Source organism: Pangasianodon hypophthalmus, chromosome 4 (genome assembly GCF_027358585.1).
Source record: "Pangasianodon hypophthalmus isolate fPanHyp1 chromosome 4, fPanHyp1.pri, whole genome shotgun sequence".
Classification (NCBI taxonomy): Eukaryota; Metazoa; Chordata; class Actinopteri; order Siluriformes; family Pangasiidae; genus Pangasianodon; species Pangasianodon hypophthalmus.
The window spans coordinates 19577539-19605024 of record NC_069713.1 but is presented as its reverse complement, the minus strand read 5'-3'; the positions used below and the strand labels follow the sequence as shown (position 1 = coordinate 19605024).

Below are 27486 nucleotides of genomic sequence, written 5' to 3'. Positions count from 1 at the left end.
GTACCCAGCAATATTCACACACCCAGCTGGTATTACTGATCCACATCTGCAGTAGATGAAGGATATAAGAAGGGGCTAGTAGTGAAATGAATGCTTGCTCCCTCAGCTGTGGATCAGTAGCACTGGATATAAAACAGTGTGTTACTGCCAAGGATAAGAACCCATTTAGAATACAAATGGAAGCCTACAGGGGAACAGATGTGAGGTTATGAAGCCTATACCTGATTATATAGAAGAATTGAATAGAAGCCACAAGAACGGAAATGCACAATCACCTTTACTAATCCACTTACACTGTGTAAGAGTGCAGGTGCTCTCAAGAGGGGACATTTAGTAGTAGACATTTAAAATAGCCAGTTATTTTCTTTTTTTAGAATTTTGAATTAAAAAGGCAATGGAGAATTCAGGTTTGTTTAGAAGGGCACATTATGCAATCTATGCTACAAAATTAAACTCTTTTTACCAGAGGCCAAAAAATGGAATTTCCGTCTGTATTATGGATGCCTGTGTTCAGCATTGAATTTATTTGTGATGTCACACAACACAGTAGTGGTTAATGGCTCATATGAAAGTAGACACTCTGGGCTTTAAGAATTTGCAGTTTTTAATGAGTATTTCTTTTTTAACACACCCCTCCCCTTTCCCATCGCCCTGCTCACCAACAGCTAAACACAGAGTCACAATACTTTACACACAGAAACCCAACAGTGTCCTGATTAATCTTATAACAGACTTGCAGTGATAAAATAATTCGAAAATGTCCAGTAATGTCCGATAAGTGGACTTGCCTAAGTTCATTATCTGGTACACAGCAACTGATCGCATTACACATACAATGTTGTCTCATTTTTCTGTTTCGCTGCATTACACATACAATGGATGGGACACCAGTCCACTTCAGAGCAACATACACACACACATTCACACCTTCAGGCAATGTAGCATAACAAGTCCACCTATCGTCATGTTTTTGGGAAGTGGGAAGCAACCTGGAGTACCCGGAAAAAAAACCATGGACACAGGGAGAGTGTACAAAACACCACACAGACAGTAACCCAAGCTTAGGATTGAAGCAGGGACCTTCGAGCTGTGAAGCAGTAAAACTAACCACTGTGGCATTGTGTCACCCTAAAGGTATCTTTTCTTTTTTCTGTAGAGAGAATGGTTTGCCTCTCTGGGGAGCTATTAAAGATTCTACAGTATGTTAAGCTTTATAACAAAAAGGTTTCGCTTTCAGAGGTTTCCGAACAAAACCCCTTGCTTAAAACTCTTAACTATCCAAAGAACCACTACAGAACCTTTGTTGCTAAGTGTTTAAGCCTCATTATGCAGCAACTACAGGGTGTACGAAAAGTCAGAAACAAGTGGGTTTTAAGCTGTATATACGTGATTTCGTATTTATTATTTATTTACTTATTTATTAACACTTATTTTTGTATTTATTTATTTATTTCCTTACAGGTAAAAATGGCATTAATATTGGATGAGAGGGTAGAGATAGTGCTACTTGGTACTTCGTGTTACGCCTGATTTTTCAGACACTCTGTACATTTGGATGTGTAGTGGAAGTGAGGACCTATGCAAGATTCCTATGAGTTTAGGAGGTTAAACCAACATTCCATTGTTTTTCATCATTCTCATTATAAGGAAAAAGAAGTTCTAGATGTAGTATAAGTATTGTAGAAGTTTTGTATTTGTTGGTTGAGCTGAGGGGATGTGCAGCATCTGTTTCTAGCTAGGAGGTGTTGAGTCAGCCTGTTCCCAGCACTGGATAATGATTTTTATGTTCAGCGCAGCAACATTGCCATTAATAATACATGGAAGATGATCTGAAACCATCTCTTTTGCTTACTCTCCTCTCCCACCTTTGTTCCACTTTTTACTTTAAGTATATTTTTTTCTTTCTGACTTGCTTTATCTTTGCCGCTGCAGTGCCAGAATTGTTTCTCCCTCTCTGTCTCTCTCTCTTTGCTGAGTCAACAGTTTATTCACTTCCACTCTATCTGTACACACTTTATTTCCCTTCTCACTCTTTGCTCTATAGCCTGCTGCTGATTTTGCACCATAGCATTTTGTACAGAGTGGCTAAGGGCCGGACATAAACTTGTGCTTGACGATTATGTAATATTGATCAGTCTCACTGCAGTGCTGAAGTCTTATGATGGCACCAGTAGTGATTTCAACGGGGAAACTGTGAATCCCAGTAGTTGCTGTGGCTTTACATTTATTAATTACAATTTATTAGTGGTCACAGCATGTGGATGAAATCATCAGTGGATTGACAGTAAGAATATTCAGTATCTCTCTGAGGTGCTGATCTACAGTTTACATGTGATTGTAATAACATATTGCCTTCTTCTGTACCCCAAAATAACCAGGTGGACTTTGTTAAGAGATTTAGCATGCCTAAACATAAATGTGGTGTGTGTGTTATTATGACCGAATAAAAGATTATTATTTTTTTTTATTATTAATCTTGTTTGACTTTCCCTGAAGCATTGCAGTAAACAATCATTGCTGAATGGTAGCGTGAGCATAATAAAGAAGTCTCTCTCTCTGATGATCTTTATGATGCTTTTGCAAAACTGGCCGCTGATCTTACTGTACAAAAATGTTCTCTTTATTATCTAACCCCATCCATTTCATTTTTTTTTTTTTCTTTCTTAATTTAGATGATTATTGAGATTATTTCGTACAGGCAATCCACACACATATCTAATCAAATTGGTTTAGCTTAGTGGGTATAACTAGCTACTGCTTTCAATCCCCACACTGAAGATTGTGATGATAAAGTGAATCACAATCTAAACAAAACTTTCTGACTAAAATTAATGAGCACTGTGAGTTTACATTCTGAAACTCAATATTAAGTACATAGCACCTTAACAGTCTGACTGCAACACTCTGTACCATTCCTTGTTGCTGGGGTGGTATATGCAAAAGTATACCTATTGTACACTTTATGTAAAATTGAAAGCACACAATTGTTTAGAATATCTTTGTATGCTGTAGCTTTATTAAGATTCTTTTCACTGGAACCAACAATGCTTCTGTGCACAAAGCGAGCTCCATGAAAACATGGTTTGCCAAGGTTGGAGTGGAAGAATTCAAGTGTCCTACACAGAGCCCTGACCTCAACCCCACTGAACACCTTTTGGATGAATTGAAACATTGACTGTGCACCAGGCCTCCTCACCCAACATCACTTCCCAACCTCACTAATGTTCTTGTCGCTGAATGAGCACAAATCCCAACAGCCACATTCCAAAATCTAGTGGAAAGCCTTCCCAGAAGAGTAGAGGTTACTATAACAGCAAAGGGAGGACCAACTGGAGTTATATCGCTGTGATGGTGAGGTGTCCAAATAATTTTGGCCATATATTGTACCAATTGTATGTATCTTTTACATAGGTGCATATAGTGTACATATAAAGCTTTATGTTAACAGGTTCAGCTATCTACCTTCATTTTTAAGTTTTTAAGTTTTAAATCATTTTGGGGGGACAATTGTGGCTTAATGGTTAGAGTCTCAGACTTGGAACCTGAAGGTGAACCTGAAGGTTGTGGGTTTGAGTCTCAGGTCTGGCAGGGATTATAGGTGGGGGGAGTGAATGACCAGTGCTCTCTCCCACCTTCAATACCACGACTGAGGTGAGACCCTTGAGCAAGGCACTGAACCCCCAACTGCTCCCTGGGTGCTGCAGCAAAAAAGGCTGCCCACTTCTCTGGGTGTGTGTTCACTGTGTGTGTGTGTGTGTGTGTGTGTGTGCACTTGGATGGGTTAAATGCAGAGCACAAATTTGGAGTATGGGTCACCATACTTTGCTACACGTCACATCACTTCACTATAATTTCAGGCAAAAGATACATATTACAAAAGATAAGGCACAGGGAAAGCTATAGTTTAGTACCCTTCTTTTTCTGAGAGTGAACATACTGTAAGCTAAATGTGTTACTAGTAGCTGCTCAGGAAAACAAGTTAGAGAAGTATTGCTATGTTGTGAAATCTATTAAAGTAGTACATGAACATCGCCTGTTATGGATAAAGATTATGGCTGAAATAATTCAGTGAGAGCTCATTTGTTTCATGTGAGCTGTAGTCTCCAGCACTGGGTGCGTTGATGAGAGAGAGAGAGAGAGAGAGAGCTGCAGCTGAATTGCTGATGTCAGTAGCTTTGGTTCACTGCTGCATTCTCATGGTGCAGGGCGGACCGCTCTCAGCCTCCTCACCTCAGCTCCATCTGCTCTCTCACTCACACATGCAAACTGCCCCGACATCATCAACATGCTGGCCGTTATTAAACACCACGCTGTGATAGTGTACACTGTGCTGCTGTGCTTAGTGCCGTCCGGCCACACGGGCAAAAAGGCAGTGAAGTGCCCTTCATCCTGCAGCTGCTCCAAGGAGTCCATCATCTGCGTCGGCTCTTCATATGTGCCGCGGATCACACCGAGCGATGTCAGCTCACTGTAAGTCTCTCCATTTACCGCAAGATGAATAAGCTTTCCACCTGACATCTGCGCGTTATAAAGCCATCCACAGCCTACCTGTGTGATGTCGGTGATGCCATTACGCATGTCACAACACAGCGTACAGCATAATGTATTTTGGGAGAATAATAATAGTAATAATCCCAGGTAGCCATGATCTGTAATGTCTCCATGCTGCAATGCTGGAACAGATATTTAACGTCGTTAGGCATCATATGTGTCAGTTTCACGTGTCCCTCATGAACTAATGGTGCTACGTTTTCCAGGAGCATTGTGAATGGGACCTTCTCTGAGGTCAGGGAGGCCATGTTCGCACACATGCCATCTCTCCAGCTGCTGTAAGTCCAAAACCTGAATGTTCACCCACCTCTTATCTGCTTTCTGTTAGCTGAAAAGTATTAGAGATGTACCCTTTTAAGGGAATAATATGCTGATCATTTGTAGTAATGGGGAATTCAGGACATATTGTACACTGTTGAGGATCAATACAGTAGAATAGGATGTGCAAACCAGAGCCAGGATTCCCAAAAGCATGCTAAATGTGTGATTTGAATGTCAAGGAAATCAGGAAAACTTCTTAAAGGAGTCATACACCTAGACTGTATATTGTTGATGGATGTGGTACTGTATCTTATTACATTTTAAAAGCATCGCTCCTTATCTTCAGTATTCAAATTAGTCTCATGCTGTGGGCAAAGAAAGTATTATTGTGCTCCAATGAACTAGTGTACTATGAAAATAAGGATGCCGTTTAGGGGCAGGTTAATAACTTGCACTAAACCTGTAGATGAGGGGTCCAGTTGAAGAGACAATCAGCATAACTGTCCTTCTCTCGCTCGAAAAGTGATAGGGTCTGTCTGTGACTTATGGGGGACAATGCCATTGTTGACTTTGTCAACTGGAGACATGATGCCAGCTTTGACTTGCTGCGTAAAGGATAAAAATAGATCTGAATTTGTATTAATATCAGATGTTGCACTGGTCAGGAAATATGTTTACTAATATGCTCTTGTATTTAATAAATGATTTACGAAATATGTTTATTAAAGGAATATGAAATTCTGGTTGATTTAATGCAAATATTTCTATATCAGTTCTGGATGGTACAATACATTTACAAATGACTCACTAAGATTATGATGCAGTCTGAGCTGCTTCAGTTATATATTATTGATGCGGTGCTTTATGTTCTTTATGCTCTCTATTGATTTCTACAGATTACTTAATTCAAATGCTCTTACCACAATTAAAGATGATGCATTCTCTGGTCTACCACACCTTGAATATTTGTAAGTGAAATCACTTTTGTGTCATTAAACATCTGTACCACAATGGAAACATCTCTTTTTAGGTTGCATTAAATACATTCCCTTTTTTTTATCATTTAAGTCCATCCTCCCCTTCCTCTCATAGTATAATGATATACCTCCGATCAGATTATTGTTTTAAATAGGCGCAGTATCATATTACTGCTAAAGTACTGATTTTTTAAGATATTACGTTCTGCCACAGTTTTGCTTACACATACTTTCTTTTTCTCTTTGTGCTATGCTTGTAATTATACTGCACTATCTGTATAAATCTGTAATCTTCTAGGTTTATTGAAAACAATAAGATTGAGACCACATCAAAATATTCTTTTAGAGGACTCAGGGACCTGACCCATCTGTAAGTTTATAATATCACTCTTCTTATTTTCCTATTTACACTGTTATCATATTGACTCTGATGCTACTAAGTCTGTCTGTACCCCCCACAGGTCTTTGGCGAACAACAACATCAAAGCCTTGCCAAGAGATCTCTTCAGTGATCTGGACTCGCTGATAGAGCTGTGAGCTTACATTTCAATTCGTGTTGAAATTCATTCTGTGTGTCATATACCTGTTCTTCCTCTAGATACAGTATTTGGATCTGGATGAATGAAATTGGATTTTATATGGTGTAATTGCTTCTAAAGGTCAAATTTCTATAGACCTTTTAAAGCTGGGTTTTACAGATGATGAGAAGATGTGTTAAGAACTTTTACAAAATTAAATTATGAACACTTTGATTTGTAATTCAGCTTTTATTAATTTGTCAATTCAAGTTCTATATTAAAGGTTTTTCCTAAATTATTCCTGTCATTCCTGCCATTGTGGTCTGTTTATTCTGTAGAAAGTGTAGCTTCAGTGCTTTGTTATAATTTTTGATAATGCTGGTTCGAAAAGGTTTTTAGAACCAAACCTTTTGTTTGCCCTCTCAGAAGCCCCTTTGGCTAACTGTCTTCTTCAACAGAGACCTAAGGGGCAATGCGTTCGAGTGTGACTGCCGTGCTAAATGGCTGATGACGTGGCTGAAGAACACCAATGCCTCAGTGTCAGATATCCTGTGTGCTGGTCCAGAGGAGCTGAAGGGCAAGAGGCTCAATGACATGACAAGCCTCCAAGATGAGTGCATCTCCACAGGTTGTGTGTGTGTGCTTATGTGAAAGAGAGATTTCCAAATGTAGCTGAAGATATCTTGCTAGGTTTTTATTACATACACCAAAATCACAATACTGTTGTTTTACTGACATTCATTCACATTTCCATTTAACACATTTAGCTGATACTTTCATTCAAAGTGACCTACAGTTTAGACAGGATACAGGATACAAGTGAGCAGTTGATGAGTTTAGGGCCTTGCTCAAGGGCACAAAAGTGGCATGTAGCAATGCTGGCATTTGATCTCACGACCTCCAATCCATAGCCCAGTGCCTTAACCACTGAGTCACATACAGATTCAATTAGTTTTAATCAGATTTACTGAAATATGCAAATTTTCTAAAATGCTAACCAATGGGAACCCCATTTTGAACTAACATCTCCTATCCTGTGCTAACATTGTTTATACAGATTTCATTCCACTTCAGTCTGTGACCACTGAGTCTCTTTCCGTGGACACGTTCTCCCACAAGAATGATGTGTATGTGACCATTGCTGCCCCTAATATAGAGAGCTGTATGGTGCTTCAGTGGGACCACATCGAAATGAACTTCAGGAGTTATGACAACATTACAGGTGGGATAAGCTAAATAAGCAAGTCCTAGCCCCAATTTCCAGGTCACAATTGTCATAAAAATGTATGTATATTTTTGTTGCTATTATACTCAAAATGTAAAACAATTAATATAGTCCTTTTTTGAATAGGATTTGTGTCATCAACTACTAACTTCAGTTCATATTTATTTCTCTCAATTTTGGCCTGCGGGACTGCCGAGTTCTGTAATTTCCCTCCTCTAACGCAGCTGACTTAATTGGATAATTAACCGACATATCGATATATGAAGACTATTAGAGCAGGAAAACACCAAACTATACAGCACAGCAACCCTTAACCTTGGCGATTAAGAGCACTAATATTTCAAAAACCTAAATTTGTATTTCCATAAATACAACCTGACATTCTGTATTTAGCCAAATCTCAACCCCTCCAAACTGTTAAAGTATACTGCAGACACAACAGCATGTAACAGACTAAAAGAAAAATCCACCCTGAATGACTTGTATGTCAATATTTCTAATCAAAATGCAGGGACATGGCAAGGCCTTTTACACTGAGTCCTTTTACATTGTTTTCAATACTGAAATTTTAAGCAGCATACATATGATGTGCGCTATTTATATATTTTTATTATTATTTTAGCAGTTGTCAGTATGTGATCTTCAGTGTTGCACAAGATTTATTTTATGATGTAATCAACAAGTTGGTCTGTTTTCACTTTGGCTAATGATATCCTACATTATCCACACTGCCAATCAACTGCCGGTGTGGTATCAAGGGAAGTTAGCCCTTGCTTCCTCTCTGTCTAAAGCAAACAGTGCAGCAGCAGCAGAGCTATAGCTCTTTAGTCTGTCCATCTCTCTCACCTCCTCATCTGTACGCTCTACTCAAACAGAGCAGAAAGCATCAGCTTTGATGCTAACACTACTATCTCATAGTAGTGTTAGCATCAACTAGCTGAGCTGAGTGTCTGCTGCAACTCAGTACACTTGTGGTATATAGCTGCAGCACATTCTGATACTTGGAGTCCAATGTTTGCTAATGTTTGGCATTATTTCTACATTGGATTTCTCACTGACATTGTACATTGATAAAATTGGGCATGATAAAAGAAGCTCTTGCTCTTTTGTGTTTAGGAGCTAACAGCAAAACCTGACTGTTTGTGATCATTGAAACTTTTTCTCCTATTAAAAGCCATTGAACCTGAGCTAGCAGTGTGACATTAGCATGGCACAGACTTAACGTCGCAGAGGACAGACGTCTAAGGAAATACAGCACCAACTAACAAACTAGCACCAGAATCTCTAAACAAATCACAAATTTGTCAATATAAACATATTTATTGTGCTTCAGGGTAGACTTTTCCTTTGAGAACTAGACTATTGTTTCCAAACTTTTTGAATTTCTGAGGTCTGCCTTAAAGGCATAACTTTATTTCTTTATCAATCCTCAGGTCAGTCCATTGTTGGCTGCAAATCAGTGATCATCCAGAACCTTGTATTTATGATTGTTGCCCAGCTGTTTGGCGGTTCTCACATCTATAAATTTGATGAAGACCAAAGCAAATTCACCAAGTTTCAGGACATTGAAGTCTCCAAGATCTCCAAGCCCAATGACATAGAGACCTTCCAAATTGGTGATGAATGGTTCTTTATCATTGCTGACAGCTCTAAGGCTGGTCTTTCAACCCTCTATAAGTGGAATGACAAAGGCTTCTACTCCTATCAATCACTGCACGAGTGGTTCCGTGATACTGATGCAGAGTTTGTGGACCTGGATGGCAAGGCTCACCTCATTCTGGCCAGTCGTTCCCAAGTTCCAGTCATCTACCAGTGGAGCAAGGGTGCACAGAAGTTTGTGTTGCAGGGTGAAATCCCCAACATGGAGGATGTAGTGGCTGTCAAAACGTTCTGGATTAAAGAGGACCTGTATCTGGCTATGACGCGATATATTGGTGACTCCAAAGTTTTACACTGGACTGCCAAACATTTCTCTGAGGTTCAGGCCCTTCCTTCGAGAGGTTCCATGATCCTTCAGCCGTTTTCCTTTAAAGATCGTTATTATCTAGCTTTAGGTAGTGACTACACATTCTCACAGGTCTACCTTTGGAATGCAGAGGACAAGGTCTTTCAGCGCTTCAAGGAGGTATACATTCAGGCCCCACGCTCTTTTACTGTGGTCTCCACATACCGCAGAGACTTCATCTTCGCTTCCAGCTTCAAGGGGAGCACGCAGATATTCGAGCACATCATTATTGATCTGAGCCTTTGAGGTCTCAGACAACATGTAAAAAATGTTGAATGGAAGCATTTCAGCATCCTACAATGTCTTCCATTTAAAATTGGATATTTTCCAAGGAAGGGTTAAAAATGATGGCTGTGAGGTCGAAATAATTTGTAGTTTGTGGTTTTATCAGGTATGTAATGTAAATTCATGTGCATGGTAATTCATGCATTTGTATGAGGTTTTTTCCATTTCTTTGCAATTCAGTCTTTATTTGTTTTTGTATCTCTTTAGCAGAGATGTTTTTCCACCCAGTTGAAAAAATAAGCATATTCATGGAGGGTACATAGCTCTGAGCAGAGCTGCTCCTTTGTACTCAAGTCATTTGCATATCTAACACTTACAACATCTTTCAGGACTTTCCATTTCTTCAGCAATCATGCTGCAGCACCTGCATGATACTGTTGCAAAGATGATTTCAATCCAGGCATGCTGAAAAATACAGACAATAAAAGAAATACAGGTGACAAAGCCTATAATATTAAATACCCCAGTATCCGTTATAGTTAATGCTTAATTTACATATTCTTGAATCATTTTTAAAAACACACATTATTTTTGTTGAATATAGGACCTGATTAATCAAAACCAGTTACGTACTATTACCTGCTGAATGCTGAAAAGTATAGGTACTTGTTCATAGTCAGCTAAAACTCAAATTAGTTTTGTTGCATTATAGATTTAATCCTATTTTGCAAACGTATGAGTTTCGGAGCAAATTCGGTTTACTTTGTTACTTAAATTAAAACAGAAAAACGGAGAGAAATATATGTGATTTTTATAGAGTAAATCTAAACCCATTTTCTGTTCCATTTAACATTACAAATCCCTACATTTCACCATTGGCCAGTATTTTTTCAAGACTTCATTACACTCTCAGCATGTTGTCATGGCAAAATATCAGTGGAGTGGAGGCATACGAAAGGTCTCTAACTATTCAAACTCTCTCTGGTTATTGACATTAACTTTTTAATAAGTACAGTTACCATAGTGTAAGATAGATACTATAGAAAAAGAGAGAGAGAGAGGATCTAGAGCAACGGCTTTTAACCCTTGATAACTCATATCTAATCTGTGCCTATAACAACCTTAAAACACTTTAGGTATCTTACAGCCATCTAGGAAATACTGAAACAGTTTTTCCAACCATATAACCATGTTTTGGCCCAGTTGTTGGAACTTGCTCACTCCAGCCAATCTGTATTTGCTCTCTGTGGTTTCCTTCAACTCCATACCTCAGATTTAGACTGATTGTATGTAGTAGAATCCAAAAAATCCAAATTTCCATAAAAAAAAAAACTAAAAAAAAAATAAATAAATAAAAAAAACAATTGTCCTTGGCTCATCCCTAGTCTTTCAGTTTAACACTCACTAAATTGTAGTGCCATGTTTATCCCTTAGAGGGCAGTGTTAATGCTCTTCCTATTAGTAATAATTCTCACAATAACAGTTATTACTGTAGTTATTTTAGAAGATGATGAATGTTAGAATATGATTAACCCTTTTGTTATGTGATTATACATGAGGATATCTCAAAGTGATATGTCTGATAGTATAAGTACTTGTCTTCCTCCAGACTTTTGAATGTCTTTTACAGTTACACAAACATTACTGCTCATGTTATGATCTCTATTATTAATGTAATCTCTGAACTGAGAGACTTACTGTAATACCAGTGAAATAATTTTGTTTAAACACAAAATAAAACAACACCAACAAAATTACAGGGAAAATCTTAAAAGCACAAAGTTTTAATCATGCATTTACTTTCTTATTACATGTTGATCTTTCTCTTGTACTTCTTGTTGTACTATTCTGCCTTTTGGATTTTAACTGATCAGTGTTGATTATGTCAGTTGTTTAATTTTCATTATTCATGTAAAAATACTGAATGTCAAACATACTCAGAAAATGAGTGTTTCAAATCAAAATAATTTTAGCTGCATACAAATGTGGATTGTAAACACTGACAGCCCTTAAAATATTGCACATTGTAAGCGCATGCTATTTAGATCTGAATGTACAACACATTCAATCTTCTGATGCAAAAATAACACAAAAAACTTTATGATTTCAAGTAGAAAGTTTCCTAGTGCCACTTTAACACAGAATAAAGATATCTACATATATATATATATATATATATATATATATATATATATATATATATATATATATATATATATATATATATATATATATATATATATATTGTTGTATGTTTTTCCATGCCATTTATTTTTATGCTAATTTGTGGAACATTCCTTTTGTGTTTGAATGTTATGTACATTTTTGAATACTACTAAAATATCAAATAAATGCAGATGAGTACTATTTATTTTCATATAGAGTTTTATTTTTGGATGACCTCTGTGAAGGGAAAACAACAATACATTTCATGCAATTACAAAGTCACACACTGCGGGTATGAAACAATATGCGTCTTGTATTTACTCTTGTATTTGACTTGTAATTACTCTTAAACACACTCCAAAGTGTTTCCCTAGGGTTTTGTATGGCATCCATCTTACACTGTGGCAGAATGTCACTATTTACCATCTCATCTTTAGATAAGATGACACCCAGAAATACAGAGTAGAAAAAAAGTAATATTAATAGGGAGAATTGTTATAGATCTTATGCATTTCTATCTTTGAAATTTTATAGTCTTCATGATCAGTTAGGCAGTAATTCCTTTTAAAATTGGTTGCTGGTGTAAGTCTTTCGCCTAAAGAATTGCAATGCATCATGTTTCACCATATAATGCACAATTAATTAATTGACAGTTTATGTAAAGAAATTAAAATAAATTTTACTGTGATGTATTCATACATTTGAATGAATGGTTCAGTGTGCCCCGCTGACCACCTTGCACATCTGTCCAGATTGTCACATAAACTGAAAAACTTTTGAACAAATAGATAATGTGATTATACACTATATGGCCAAACGTTTGTGGCCACCTGGCCATCACATATATGTGCTTTTCGAACATCCCATTCCAGATTTAGTTCTCCTTTTGCTGTTATAATAACATTCACCCTTCTAGGAAGGCTTTTACCTTTTGGAGTGTGGCTGTGGGGATTTGTGCTCATTCAACCACAAGAGCATTAGTGAGGTCAGGAACTGATGTTGGGCAAGGAGGCCTGGGGCTCAGTCAGTGTTCCTGTTCATCCCAAAGGTGTTCAGAGGGGTTGAGGTCAGGGCTCTGTGCAGGCCACTAAAGTTCTTCACACTAGCCTTGGCAAACCATGTCTTCATGGAGCTCACTTTGTGCACAGGAGCACTGTCATGCTGAAACATGTTTGGGCCCCTTAGTTCCAGTGAAGGTAAATCTTAATGCTACAAAGAAGAAAGGCATTCTATACAATTGTGTGCTTCTTGCACTGGCCTCAGATATTCACAACCCATGCATAACGTTCTGATGGAGTCACAATATGAACATTACATTTGTCCAGTGGGTAGAGATGTGAATTAGTTAAGTGAGTTGTTGGTTAGGGGAGATGAGGAGGGGGAGCCCATTGTGCCATGCCATGTTGTGGAGCACAGCACATGCCCTGACAATCTGGCAGACTTTTTCTGGTTGGTATAGCAGTGTCCCACCTGTATGGGATTGGGAATAAAAATGACTTGTTCATTTCTAGAGTTAAATTCCTTTCGATTGACGAAATTCTAACTAGGCATCCTTATAGCAATATGAGTGCAGTCAAAGATTCATGCAAGGAACTCTGATGTACCACTTGTCAGTTTAATTATGCTAACCAATATGGCTGACATGATGGAGCTTAGGATGGCTGGGATATCCCTGATGGGACATTCCAGACCCATTTTTGTACATGCACACTCTTTATAAATGAGGCCCCAGGTGTTCACAATTTTTGGCCATATAGTGTAGTGTACAATTACACTTAGTGAGCACTTTATTAGGAACACCTGTACTCCTACTCATTTATGCAATTATCTAATCAGCCAATCATGTGCAATGCATAACATCATGCGGATACGGGCCAGCAGCTTTGAGTAACGTTCACAACAACCATCCGAATCGGGAAAAAATGTGATTTCAGTGATTTTGACTGTGACATGATGATGCTGCCAGACGAGCTGGTTTGGATATTTCTGGTTTGGATAACTGCTGATCTCCTGGGATTTTCATGCACAACAGTCTCTAGAGTTTACTCAGAAAGGTGCAATAAAGAAAAAACATCCAGTGAATGGCAGTTCTGCAGATGGAAACACCTTGTTCATGAGAGAGGTTAACGGAGAATAGCCAGACTGGTTCGATCTGACAGAAAGGCTACAGTTACTCAGATAAGCATTCTGTAAAACTGTGGTGAGCAGAAAAGCATCTTAGAATTCACAACACATTGAACCTTGACCCGGATGGGCTACAACAGCAGAAGTCCACATCGGGTTCCACTTCTGTCAGGCAAGAACAGAAGGCTGAGGCTGCAGTGGGCACAAGCTCACCAAAACTGGACAGCTTAAGACTGGAAAAACGTAGCCTGGTCTGATGAATCTCGATTTCTGCTGAGGCACACAGATGGTTGGGTCAGAATATGGCATCAACAGCATGAATCCATGGACCCAACCTGCAACAGTCCTGGCTGGTAGAGGTGGTGTAATCATGTGGGGAATGTTTTCTTGGCACACTTTGGGCCCGTTACCAATCAATCATCACTTGAATGCCACAGCCTATTTGAGTATTGTTGTTGACCATGTGCATCCCTTCATGGCCACAATTTATCCATCTTCTAATGGCTACTTCCAGCATGATAATGCACCATGTCACAAAAGTTGTCTCAAAATGGTTTCATGAACATGACCATGAGTTCAGTGTTCTTTAGTGGCCTTCCCAGTCACCAGATCTGAATCCAATAGATAACATTTAGGATGTGGCAGAACGGGAGAATCGCAGCATGAAAGTGCACCTGAAAAATCTGCAGGAATTGCATGATGTAATCAAGTCAACGTGGACCAGAATCTCAAAGGACTGTTTTCAAAATCTTATGGAATCCATACCATAAACCATTAAAAACTGAACATTAGTATAGTGTGCCTAATAAAGTGTTCGGTGAATGCAGATGCACTTGAGCTAATTTTATAAAAAGATTTTCCGATCTGAACATTGCAGTCTACAGCTCCTCCAGCACATCTCCTCGCGCTTCCTGTTGGCTCTGACGCTGGCACAATGTGGTCTAAACTCCTCCCACTCTTCCTACAGGGAAGAACTGGAGGGATCTGCTTTCTAATTCCGCCCTTATCATTCCTTTTCTTTTGTCAGTCAACCCAATAACACGCCGAAAATAAGTAAGTACGGTTATTATAAGTAACTGTATAAAGAATTTAAGTTTATATCCGGTTTTATGTTAGACACCAGACAGAATAATGAGTAGTCTAATGTTCAGCTTAAAGTAACTAGCGTGGCGCATACAACTATTCTCGCTTGTCCTAATTATTCTTAGTTATGTTATTTGTTATCAACCTAAGATCTGAAAGTTTGCTCAAACTAGATCAGATCTGAAAATCTTGATGTTGTGTCACTTTCGTCTGCAAGTGGTTGGAAACGGATAGTAGTCTGAAAAGCGGAAGTAACTTCAAACAGTGGCGGGAAGCTCACTTCTATCTTTCTTTCACTCCTTTCTGTTATTACCTTTGATGAGTGAGTGAGTTTTCTCACATATTTTGTAAGCTATGCAAGTGATTTACAGCAAGTCACTGATTAAATGTAGGTGTAAAGCTCAACATCATCTTCATATAGTCTAGTTGTAACGCAATATCCTCTGGAGCTACAGCTATAACCCACCTTAATCTGATGATCAGGCTTCCAGCTGCTGAGACACTGAGCTGCTCAGACTGCTAGACTAGTTTGCTGGTAGACTGAAACAGTTTCTGAATTACAGCTACTAAAGCTTTTTTTTTTTCCCTTTTTTTCCCCCCTTTTTTTTAAAAATAAAACAACACTAAGGCAAAAAAAAAATCTTAAACCTTTATTGTTTGATGTAGTCAAGTAATAAGAAACTGGAAAATAACTTACTGCTGAAAAAGATGGTCTACTAAATACATTTAATAATTGGAACATACTCTCTGTTGTCCATCCGTTTTCCATACTGCTTATCCTACACAGGGTTGCGAGGTAGCCTGGAGCCTATGTAGGACTCAGGGTACAAGGTGGGGAACACCCTCGACAGGGTGCCAGTCCATGGCAGGGCGCAATCACACACACACAACGGATAATTTAGAAATGCCAGTCAGCCTATAACGCATGTCTTTGAACTAGAGGAGGAAACCCCTGAAGTATGGGGAGAACATGCAAGCTACGTGTACATAGGATGGAGGTGGGATTCAAACCCCCAAGCCCAGAGGTTCGAGGCAACAGTGCTAGCCACTATGCCACCATGCCCCCAACGTTATTAAGGGTGTGCTTAACCCCTGATATGGATATTGACTCCATTTTAAGCGCCCAAAGTTCTCACATAAATTGACCTCAAGAGGAGCTCTACATTAAATAAATATACCAGGTAGGGTGTGTTCAGTTATATCCTCACAGAGTCTGTACAGTTCCAGATTTTCATTCCAGCCAAGTAGGAACCACACCTTATTTTCATGTTTCAGCTAAGCCCAATATAAGGTATGGCTCTTTTTGATTGGAATGAAAACCTGCAGCCACATCAGCCCTTTGTGGATAAGATTGGACACTGCTGTTCTAAGATAATAAAATTTTACGTTATGTTTTTAAAAAAACACGTTTATTTGAACATATTTCCTTGCATAGAACTCCATTATAATGGTTTGTAAAATCTCTGTAAAATCTTGCAAATCTATCTGCATCTCAGGAGAAAAAATCCCTACATGAGCTGCTCTTTTACTCTGCAAAATTTGTCAGCCTTCTTCTACCACATTGTTAGGACTTAATTCAGGATTTAGGAGGTAGGCCTACTTACTTCTTACTACTGCATTTTTATTCTGGCAAAGATACATGACCTGTTATATATATTTAACCTGTGAAGAGACTAACTTTTTTTTATTACGTCTGATAAAAGAGAAAAGGATTTTATGTAAGGGAAATTTTGTTAGGTCTGATAAAATAAAATGAAATTTGTTAATGATGATAATCTCTTATGAATCATCAGTGATTAGCTCTGTCCGTATTCTGTGAGTTGCTCTGTGAGTCAGATTGCGGCCAAAGTTGCCATGCATCTACAGGGATTTAGGATATACTGTTGGATTCATATCATATAAAATTTTGTGCATTTTTAAAATATGATCCCACTTACAGTTTTGCACATTGACTGACTGTCAAATTTGTATGGGTGTATGGGTGAAAAACGTTCATTTATCAAAAATTCACGGCCTGAGGCAAAGGTGGTAAGGATTTCACAAAAACTGAAGTCTGTGAGAAATTTTAAAGAGTTTTCAGGAAATTTGAAATTGTGCATAAAATACAATAGTGGGCATGAAATTTTTACATCAAGTGACTTTAGAAGCTTCCAAGCAATCTGACAAAAAATAATGATAAATAATAATTCTAAACCATAATTATATAATTATAAATAATAATAATTCTAAACCAAACACTTCAAAAGTAATTGGAAAAAACTGTTTTCCTCGTTGTAGTGACACCACCAAATTAATATGATCTCTCAAGACATTCTTGTTTGGTGCAAAAATGAAAGAGTAACATTATATGGCCAAAAGTTTGCCATATAAGGGTCTTTCCCATACTGTTGCCACACGTGGCCTAATGGGGGCAGTCGTGGCCTAATGGGGGCAGTCGTGGCCTAATGGATAGAGAGTCGGACTTGCAACCCGAAGATTGTGGGTTCGAGTCTCGGGTCCGGCAGGGATTGTAGGTGGGGGGAGTGAATGACCAGTGGTCTCTCCCACCCTCAATACCACCCTTGAGCAAGGCACCGAACCCTCAACTGCTCCCCGGGCGCCGCAGCAAAAAAGGCTGCCCAGTGCTCTGGGTGTGTGTTCACGGTGTGTGTGTGTTCACTACTGTGTGTGTGCACTTGGATGGGTTAAATGCAGAGCACAAATTCCGAGTATGGGTCACCATACTTGGCCACAAGTCACTTCACTTCACACTCACTTCACTACACAATTGTATAGGATCTTTTTATGCTGTAATGTTACAGTTTCCCTTCACTGGAGCTGTGGGGACTCACCCAAACCTGTTCCAGCATGACAATGCCCCATGAGCATATCAAGCTCCATGGAGACATGGTTTCCCAAGATTGATGTGGAAGAACTTTAGTGGCTTGCACAGAGCCCTGACCTCAACCCCACTGAACACCTTTGGGATGAACTGTAACGCCGACTGCACCTCAGGACTCCTCGCCTGACATCAGTGCCTTACCTCACTAATGCTCTTGAGACTGAATGACCACAAATTCCCACAGCCATGCTCCAAAATTCAGATGAAAGCCTTCCCAGAAGAGTGGAGGTTATTATAACAGCAAAGGGGGGCTAAATCTGAAATGGGATTTTCAACAAGCATGTTGGTGTGATGGCCAAGTGTCCACAAACCTTTGACCATATAGTGTGTAGCCAAACACCCTGTTTTTACGTAATGGTAGAAATTCAAAAAATGGTGGGTGGACAGTTTTTTGCATTGAGGTGACTTGATATCTTGTTAGAAATCAGGTGCCACTAGAGATTAATTTATTTCCAAAGGGTTTCAGAATAAAGAGCAAAAACATATGTTTTCAGGTTTTAGTATCCCCTATTGCTCAAATGACATGCAAAGTTTGGCATTCACAAGGTTCATGTCGATCTATCGTGCCATTGTCAAGATATGGCCTCAGTCCCTGGTCGGTGGCTTTATTGTCAAATTTGGCAAATTGTTTTGCATATCAAAAATCATTCTGATAGCTTTTATGTAGATTAGTCTGAAGATCATCTGAGCCAACTTAGGTGAAGATTGAACAAAAATTAAAATTATGGGCTGTGAAAACTCAAAATGGCAGGAAATTTTTTTGGAAAATGATGCCGTATGATGCGTTGAACTCGGCATGATCCAAGGATTTATGTGGAAAAGGAATTTCATTCCTACATTAAAAGGCTTAAAAGTTATAAGCATAAATGTACTTTGAATTTTGACCCAGTTGTGGTGCTAGAGGCATTAAGGGACAGAGTCAGAAATTGTACCAATGACTTTGGCACTAGTTCTAATCAGTGTGCCAAATTTCACAGCTTTTTACCGTTTTTACAGTTCTAGGAGCTGCCATAGACTTCCACCTTGGAATAATAAGAAGAAGATCACTAACATAGTGGGTGCCTATGCATCTTCAGTGCTCGGCCCCTAATCACTTAGGAAGCTAGAACTTATCTGAACTATCTGAAGAACCTTTGAGGAACCTTTGATAAATACAAAAAAGACAAACAAAGTTGCGATTTATCTGCAGTAATGGGCCCCTAAATATTGGTTATATGTGTGCGTGTTCAAAGAAAAGTATGGCCAAAATATTCAGAACAACAGAAATTGTTTAACAAAAGATAGTGCTGCAAAGTTGTATATGTCTGGCTCATTCTTAAATGATTAATTCACAATCTATTATTTCTGTGGCTTGTAAACTAATCATGATCTATTCCTGAAAGTCTTTTTTAATAGCATGCAGGTTTTCCTTCAGTGTAAAATGTATGGATATAAAGAGATAAGCTGATAACCCATGCCAACCCATTTTATCTCAACAGAACATCTGAGAATCTATGGCATTCCAAATACAATTTGAAGTTCCTGTTCCAATTCCTGTTGCAGTTCCTGTTCAAGTTGAACCAAGGAAAACAAATCCATTAATACAATACATTATTGACAAAAACCTGAAGAAATTGAAGAAACTAGTTAGAGGGGTAAATATTAATGGACTGTACCCTTCTGCAACCTGGAATGATGATGTTTCCCTGCTGACAGCAGCAGCTGTATGTGGGAATGAAGAGATTTGTAACTTTCTACTGGGAGAAAATGCTGATCCAAACATACTGTCCACAAATGGCCTAACATCTCTGCACTATGCTGTAGATACACCAGGAGTTCCACTGACTATTGTGAGAAGATTAATAGCTGCAAAAGCTAATCCAAATGGTCATCAACAACAACCTTTTACACCATTACAGTTTGCTGCCAGTAAGGACAGACTGGACATGTTCAAAGCTCTTATAGAAGCTGGTGCTGACCCTGAAAGAAATTATGGGGTACATCTAGAATTTGATAAAAAAGTAGAGAGTCTTATTAATAAATTACCTGCAGGAAATGAAGTTGTAGAAAAGTGCAGAATGTTTTTCAATTTTACTGCTGCTGTTCCCAAAAAATCTCAGCCAGAGGTTTTTAACTTCTGTAGGGAGTATTTTCTTGAGGAACATCCTTTTACGCATCTTGCACTTTTTGAAAGATATTTTAATGTTGTGGGAGCAGAAAAATCAGCAGAACAATATCGACAAAGTAGCATGAAGTGGTTGAAATACTCCAAGAACACAGACATCTACATCAAGGGATTTATTGACCGCTTTCCCAGAATTTCTCATGAACATAGGATGTTGGCACTGAACAGCTTACATGCTGTAATTTGCATGATGAGAGAAATAGCCCCTCAAATGTTCAATGCGATCGTACCCATTCTGGTTAAAAGTTTACTGCCCACTAGTACAGTGCAGGGAAATGTGTCCAATCGCCAAATGCTAAGTATTCTTTGTGTGACTATGGACAGGTTCTCAAAGCAAAAACCTGCTGATGGTCTTAACTTTGTTGTTCTTGAAGAGTTATGCAATGCACTTATGCCTCTCACCACCACTATCTGCTCAACTGATGTCAGCATTCTAACTTACCGTTTGCTTGCTGCTCTATATGAGTTTGTCCCAGAGCACATTAATTCACGTGGATTAACCTCAGTGCCTGATAGCGTTCTTCTTGCTGTAGATATCAGAACAGATGATGTAATTAAAGAGAAACTGCGAAAACTGGACACAAATCTCAGATTTCCCCAAAGCTCCAGGACTCTAGATAGCTTAGGTGATGCAGCAGACAGCATGCCATCAAAGAAGAAAAAAAAGAAGAAGAAAAAAAAGAAGAAAGACAATCAGCAAGATACAAGCTCAAAAGAAGAAGAAGAATCAAAACTTGATTCAGATACCGCAAAGACTTCAGTTGAGGAGTCACATTTCACTGTGCGTCCATTTGCAACATACACTGAGGATTCGCCTGTGCCAAGAAAATGGCATTCAATCAGCCATCGCTGGAAGCCCAAGCTAGAGAAACTAGCTACCATGGAAGCAAGTAAGGTTTATCGCCTGGGGAATCTCACAATTAGTGATAGCCCTGAATTCGAGATAGCTAAAGGAAGTGATGGAACACGGGTTTTTCTTGGCCTGAGAGATGATGGCACTGAGGTCGCTGTCAAACGAATGCTTAAGTCCAATTATCAAGACCTCAAAAATGAAGAGGAATTTCTAAGGCTTCCTGAGCTTGAAAATCCTTGTATTGTGCGATATGTGGACTTTGCAGAGGATGACAAATTTGGATATCTTGTCCTTCAACTTTGTGAATACACACTGGAGGAATACATCCAAGACCATTTGCCAGAAGACAGTTGTCAGCAGCTACAGGTCCTGAAGAAAATTGTAAAAGAAGTGCTCTGTAGCCTAAAAGTTCTTCACAGCCAAGATACCAAAGTGCTTCATCGAGACATCAAACCTCAAAATGTTCTGATTGGTAAGAGACATACTAATTATTATCAAACCTCTCTGTAATTATTGACACAATCAAAATATATTTATCAGAGGCAAATTCTTCCATTGCCCTTTTACTCATACAATTTTATTATTATTATTATTATTATTATTATTATTATTATTATTTAACAGATATAACTGGAAAGGCGAGATTAGCTGATTTTGGCATAAGTCGAAGACTGAAGTTGGGGGAGACGACTTGCCGCACTAATGCTGCTGGAACAAAGTGCTGGAAAGCCAGCGAAACTGTTGAAGAGGACAATAACAGTGGCTACAAGAGGAGTTCTGACATTCAGGTTTTGGATATTAAGCAGAATCCATAACAGAATGTAAAAAGGTTTTTGGTTTTAATTTTTGGTTTTATAACTCTTTTAGGTTGCAGGAATGTTAGTGTATTACATCCTCTCCCGCGGACATCATCCGTTTGGCAAAGGTGTCCGATGTGAAGCTAATATTCTTGATGGGAAGTTCTCTTTGGAACACCTGGAGGATGAAATGGCAAAGGATCTAGTGGAGTGGATGATCAGTCATGAGCCAAAGGACAGACCTAATGTAGAGGAGACTCTTTGCCACCCATTCTTTTGGAGAGATGAATGGTAAGACATACCCAAAAATCACCAAATAAATTATAAATTATTTCATACTTTGTTTCAAAACTGATTACATTCAAGTTCAGAACTAAAGCTTAGTTATGAGATATCAAATTGAAGTAACAAAAAAAAAAATTGAACAAATCCCTCAAAATTATAAATGAGTGAAAGAGGAAAGAGTCACGGTGAAAGTTCTGGCTCACTGGGTTACTAACAGCTCAGCGTGTACAGGAATATCACCCAGAAGATTGCTGTACCACTAATACTGAATACAATACATAGTGCCTCATTTTATTCTGGAAGCCCTGTGTGGAAGGAAACGGGTAGGAAAGCATGCATTTGCATTGGACACACTGATTTTTCAGTCCATTCGAAAATTGTTTCACATTTCCAACTACAGTATTTACAATAACTTAACCACACAGAAGACTTGGAAACTTTAAATCACAAAGTGTACCTGCTACAACGCTACCAGTTTGTAGTGTTTTTGATTGTTGCGCTCTGATTGACAGTGTTCTTGTTAGAAGCAAACTAGCCCTGGTGTTTTGACAAATTAGTTTCTCATGAGGTGTGTTCATTGCATTTTGATAGTTGTGCGTTTTGGTCACAAAATGAATTGATGTGCTGATCTGAATGTTTGTACAAAAACATTGTGAAGAGTTTTGAAAAACTGAATTTGGGAGTGTATAGTTTTTTGTTAGCAATTAAAAAAAAACTGTAATACAAACTGAAATTGCATTGTATATTTAAGTTAAATTTTCTAAGTTATTTTTTTTTTTCAAATACATCGCAAACTGAATTTTGTATGGTGTGTTGCTTTTCAAATTTCATATAAAATTTTCAGGAAAGTGGAGTATTTAAAAAGGCTGGGGAATGAAAAGGATGTGGAGAACTGCCGTAACGCTGACCCGGACCTCCTTTCTGCTATAGAGGATATTACAGCAGGGAAAAGCTTCTCAGACTGGAAAACAAAAGTGAGTCCAACCAGATCTCACTCTTTAATACTGACTTGATTTTCTCAGCCATGTTACAGAAGACAATACAGATGTGCCACTATGTTTCATTTAAGATGTGTTTATTGTATTTTAGTCACATTTTCGTCATGAAATATGTGTGCAATAATGTGCAGTATGTTTGTGCAAAGAAATGTGCAAATTTTGAAACAGTGAATTTGGTAGTTACTGATTTATGATAGTAGCTGGAAAAAACTATAAGTCAACTGTTTAAAGTGTTTCTGCTCAAAGATATACAAACAAGCTTGTGCTTTGTTTATTATGAGGGATTATATCATGCAATAGCCTGCATCAGTGATCTCACCATGCAAATGTGATTTGTGAGACTACTACAGAATACTTATTCATGCATCATAAAGTTCATGGCTTTCTATAATACCTGTTTCTCCACAGTTGCCCTCTGAGCTTGTACAAAAATTGGATGGTAAGAAAAAGCCCTACCCGGAGAACACACTCGGCCTGCTGCGCTTCATACGGAATCTACATGAGCATTAGTGAGTGGTGTAAAAAAAAGATACATTACTGATATAATTTTGTTTGTACTGTGTAAAAGTTAATTAATTTTGCTCTGTCTGAATAGCCCTGAAGATGCCGAGAAGTTAAATTTGATGACATTATTCCCTGACCTTTTTGGAAATTCTTTCAAGTTTGCCAAAAAGAGAGGATGGAACACCAGACCAAGTCTGAAAAAATGGCTTCGCACAGTACCAGTGATTTATCAGGACTTAACTGGATAGCATGTACTACATATTCAAAATTGTAACCAGTTTGTGTGACACCAGAATTATGAGAGAATATTCCATGTTTAAAATGATCAGGTATGAGTTTTCTGTGGAGTGATCAAATGTGTCAGTGCATGAAGTGCACTCAAATCTGTTCTAAATAAGCACTATGTGTATATCATCATAGTATAATTTATGCTTGGGATACCAGGGACATGACCACTTTTAAAATGCCCAATGATGTCTCCACTTTTTAAAAGTACTCTTTTAAAAATTGTTTATATAATAGTTCATGGAAGAAGCCATTCCAGACAAATGTCCCTAAAGCCTCATTTTGAAAGTGTAAGTTTCTCAGGGAAATGTCTGTAATATTTGTATGTGTCATCTGTGATAAAACTCTCAAGTCTGAACAGCTACAAATGAACACAGGTCTAGCAGCTTATTGTTTTTATACCAACCCTAATGATTGTAAACATTTGATCACATTAATGAATTGTTCATTTATTTATAGAAAAGTACAGTCATGATACTGTCCTATGAGAATATAAAAGTACGGCTTTATCCCTGTGGCTGTGATTACTACACCCCGGTTAATCAGCTGGCACCATTTTACTACCAGACTTTGGCTGTGTGACATTCACAGAATTTGATTTTAAAGCACTCTGTTAGTTACTGCTTTTAGTTTGTTGTGTAGTTGTTGCTGTTTCAATAGATTCATGAGCTGCTGTTTCAAACATTCTAGCCAACTGATGATAAAAGCAAAAAAAAAAAAAAAAAAAAGCCAGCTCTAGGTGACGTTTTACATGAGGTGGATGCCTTCTTACATGGAAAGAGAAATAGGAATGTAATACTTAACTACCTGGCCCTCATCCTTGTCCCCAGCATTTTCTAAAAGTTGTTTTGAGTCGTTTTTCTGGCACAACTTCCAAATTGGTAGTTGGTATGGCGCTGGTGTCTGATTTATAGTTTTTGAGATTTGGTGATCCCAAGGTGTTATCAACTTCTGCAATTTTCTAACATTAATTCTTAGAGAAACATTGACTGTTCCTTGGCTAAACATTCTGTATTCTCTGATCATTCCCCTTTTGATAAAGTACTAATGCTCTTTATCAATGCTCCTTTTAACATGCCCTTATGAATGCAGAAGTCCTTAACACCCATGACACATAAGTGGGCACTTGCCAAACAAGGAGCAGATTTTAAAATAAGAATGCATTTGCCCTCAGTGAAGATTGTTATTTCAGTACAAAGTCATATTGTGAATTCACTTTTTCATTCACTCAGAACAAGAAATGAAATTGGGTAATATCAGAATGATTTCTGGGCAAGTTCTGGTCTAAATCAGAACCTGCGTTGGCTAGATAAGTCTAAACCTGCGTTGGCTAGATCCCTTGCCCTCATTTAACAAACTTCACTTATGAAGTAAAGTGGCATTGAGGATTCCCTTAAGGGGAAATGACAAGGGCAAGTCAAACAGGGCATGTTTTTTTTTTTTTTGTTTTTTTTTAAAGATGAATAGATTTAGCCTGTCATATTTATACCCTTGTGAAACAGAAAGTCATGGATGACTATTTCCAAAAGACTTAACTGAAAAATAAAAAGGAATACAGTAAAATATAAATGGGAATATACGTTAATTTTATACCAGAATTTGTTTACAGGAATTTCTAGGGGTGCCATTAATTGTGAAACATGTTTTGTTAAATGTGTCTTTTTGATACAGTTTAGAATCATTTAATTTGAATAAAAACAGTTTTGCTTGTAAACGTCAAAATCATTAAATGCATTCGATAACTGAAAGGCTTCTTACTTATGTTATTAGATAATGTTTTTTATTCAAGATTTCCTGTTTCAAACTTTTCTATTACTCCTTTTTGAATTTTTGAAAAATCTGAATTTTACCCAAATTAAACTACTTTCTTTATTTAAATTTCTGTTGGTGTCTTTATTTATTATTAGTATTTAAATTATTTAAAAAAAAAATTTCTGACTTTTCACTGTGATGTATAACAAATGAAGCTTAATGCCATTAATATTTTACGTTTTAAAGAACTCAAGAACAAGAGTAAAAAGTGCACAGGGAGAAACAACCTTATGGTGTTGGCTTAGCAGTACTGTGTAAAATCACAATATTTAACTATCTCTTACCTCTTTCTGAATGAGGCAGTCATGACAACATGAATGTTGAATTTCATTTCATTAAACATTTAATTTTAAAGCTACAGTTGATACATTCTAAGAATTAAGCTCTTAGGAAGAGACAGAAGAATCATTTAATTCCTTAAAACATTTCACATTTAGAGAGTATAGTTTGAGGATATCCTTTCCATACAGTATCACTTGTTCATCACCATTGACAGGTAAAGGTAATGTTAAATAGTAAATACGAATGTTTGGATGTTTTAATGCCTATTTAGAGATGTTTTTGCTCTCCAAACAATGAAAGTTTGAGATGCAAAAATCAGCATTTACAACAGCTTGCATAAGTTACAAACTAGAATTTAAATTCCCTGTTGTAACACATTGGAAAGAATATTGCCCAACCATGGCCTAGAAGAGGAAATCCACCACAAATTAGTGACCAGATAAGGGGAACAAGGACAAGATAAATTCTGGAAAGATCCACTGCTCAGATGGAAGATGTTCACAGGACAGCCACAAAGCTGGGTTTTATGCAAGAGTAGTGAGTCATATGAAATCTCATTGGAGTTTGTGAAAGTCATGTTGAAGACTCAGAAAAACTCATGGAAAAATGTTCTCTGGTCTGATGAGACCAAAACTTTTTGCCTAGGTACTAACTAACAAACGTGACTCATCAGACTGAGAACACCATCTGCACAATGATGCATGGTGGTGGTAGCATCGTGTTTAACGTTATCCTTAGTCCCCTGGTTGCTTCACTGACTTGGTCTTCATGATCATGTTTGTTTAGTTATGTTCTCTACCAAACTAGGGCCTTCCAGAGACAAACCAAGTGTCAGCAGTTTCAGTGTCTTGCATTAGATCTTTTTTTGCCTGTGAACTACCCTTTTTCTATTTATAATAAATTCTCTATTATCAATATCATTTATAAAGAAAGGATACCATTTAATGAGTGTTGGATATACTGCATTTTTTCATTTAAACAGCTGATTGTCACTGTCATTGGACATTGGAAAAGTATCTTGCAGCAATGGCTCAGTGCACACTAACAGTACAGTGACAGTTTTCTTGCTTTCAACTGCTGCTGGTATCATCTCTCATGTTTGGTACCCCCTCTAGTGGATGGTCTGAAGCATAATGATGGGACTCTGCAGAGACTGCGTAGGTCCAGGAGTCAGATGCAAGTCCAGACAAGTCCAACATGAAGCCTATAGTCCATCCTTTTCATTTATTTCAGAATTAGTCAAGTATTATATGCTTGTCTGTTTTCCTCTATGCTGTGGCAGGTGGCAAAGAGGTGGCAGATTCACACCAGCACTGTATGTGTAGTATGTTTATTTTTTAATCACTATGCGGGCTATGTCAGCAGGGTAAAAATGGACCTGCTGAGCTAAAATGGGTTGAGAAAGCTTTCATAAATCACACCAAAGTTCAAGGTTACTCCCTCTTCTGGCATAATAAACATAAGCCTGGCTTCCCAAAAACAAGTTGCAC

At 38.0% G+C, this 27486-nt stretch overlaps 2 protein-coding genes across 2 annotated transcripts; both read left to right on the top strand.

Moving 5' to 3' along the window:
* Positions 1–600: 600 nt before the first annotated feature.
* On the top strand, positions 601–11914 carry lgi2a (leucine-rich repeat LGI family, member 2a). The gene is made up of 8 exons (XM_026935825.3): positions 601–4470; positions 4758–4829; positions 5709–5780; positions 6088–6159; positions 6251–6322; positions 6766–6935; positions 7365–7529; positions 8966–11914. Exons 1-8 carry the CDS (start codon positions 4286–4288, stop codon positions 9781–9783), a joined length of 1626 nt encoding a protein of 541 aa, XP_026791626.1. The 5' UTR covers positions 601–4285; the 3' UTR covers positions 9784–11914.
* Positions 11915–14952: 3038 nt separating this feature from the next.
* Positions 14953–25780, top strand: LOC113540167 (uncharacterized). The gene is made up of 7 exons (XM_026936452.3): positions 14953–15105; positions 19495–21505; positions 21658–21821; positions 21901–22121; positions 22960–23089; positions 23522–23622; positions 23709–25780. The coding sequence occupies exons 2-7, from the start codon at positions 19510–19512 to the stop codon at positions 23863–23865; spliced, it is 2769 nt and encodes a 922-aa protein (XP_026792253.3). The 5' UTR covers positions 14953–15105; positions 19495–19509; the 3' UTR covers positions 23866–25780.
* Positions 25781–27486: the final 1706 nt, after the last annotated feature.

Coding starts and splice junctions, on each gene's coding strand:
- LOC113540167 (XM_026936452.3), top strand. CDS start 19,510: ATGGCATTCCAAATACAATTTGAAGTTCCTGTTCCAATTCCTGTTGCA. Junction 22,122..22,959: donor TTCTTTTGGAGAGATGAATG/GTAAGACATACC, acceptor TAAAATTTTCAG/GAAAGTGGAGTATTTAAAAA. Junction 23,090..23,521: donor TCTCAGACTGGAAAACAAAA/GTGAGTCCAACC, acceptor GTTTCTCCACAG/TTGCCCTCTGAGCTTGTACA.
- lgi2a (XM_026935825.3), top strand. CDS start 4,286: ATGCTGGCCGTTATTAAACACCACGCTGTGATAGTGTACACTGTGCTG. Junction 6,936..7,364: donor AGATGAGTGCATCTCCACAG/GTTGTGTGTGTG, acceptor TTGTTTATACAG/ATTTCATTCCACTTCAGTCT. Junction 7,530..8,965: donor GAGTTATGACAACATTACAG/GTGGGATAAGCT, acceptor ATCAATCCTCAG/GTCAGTCCATTGTTGGCTGC.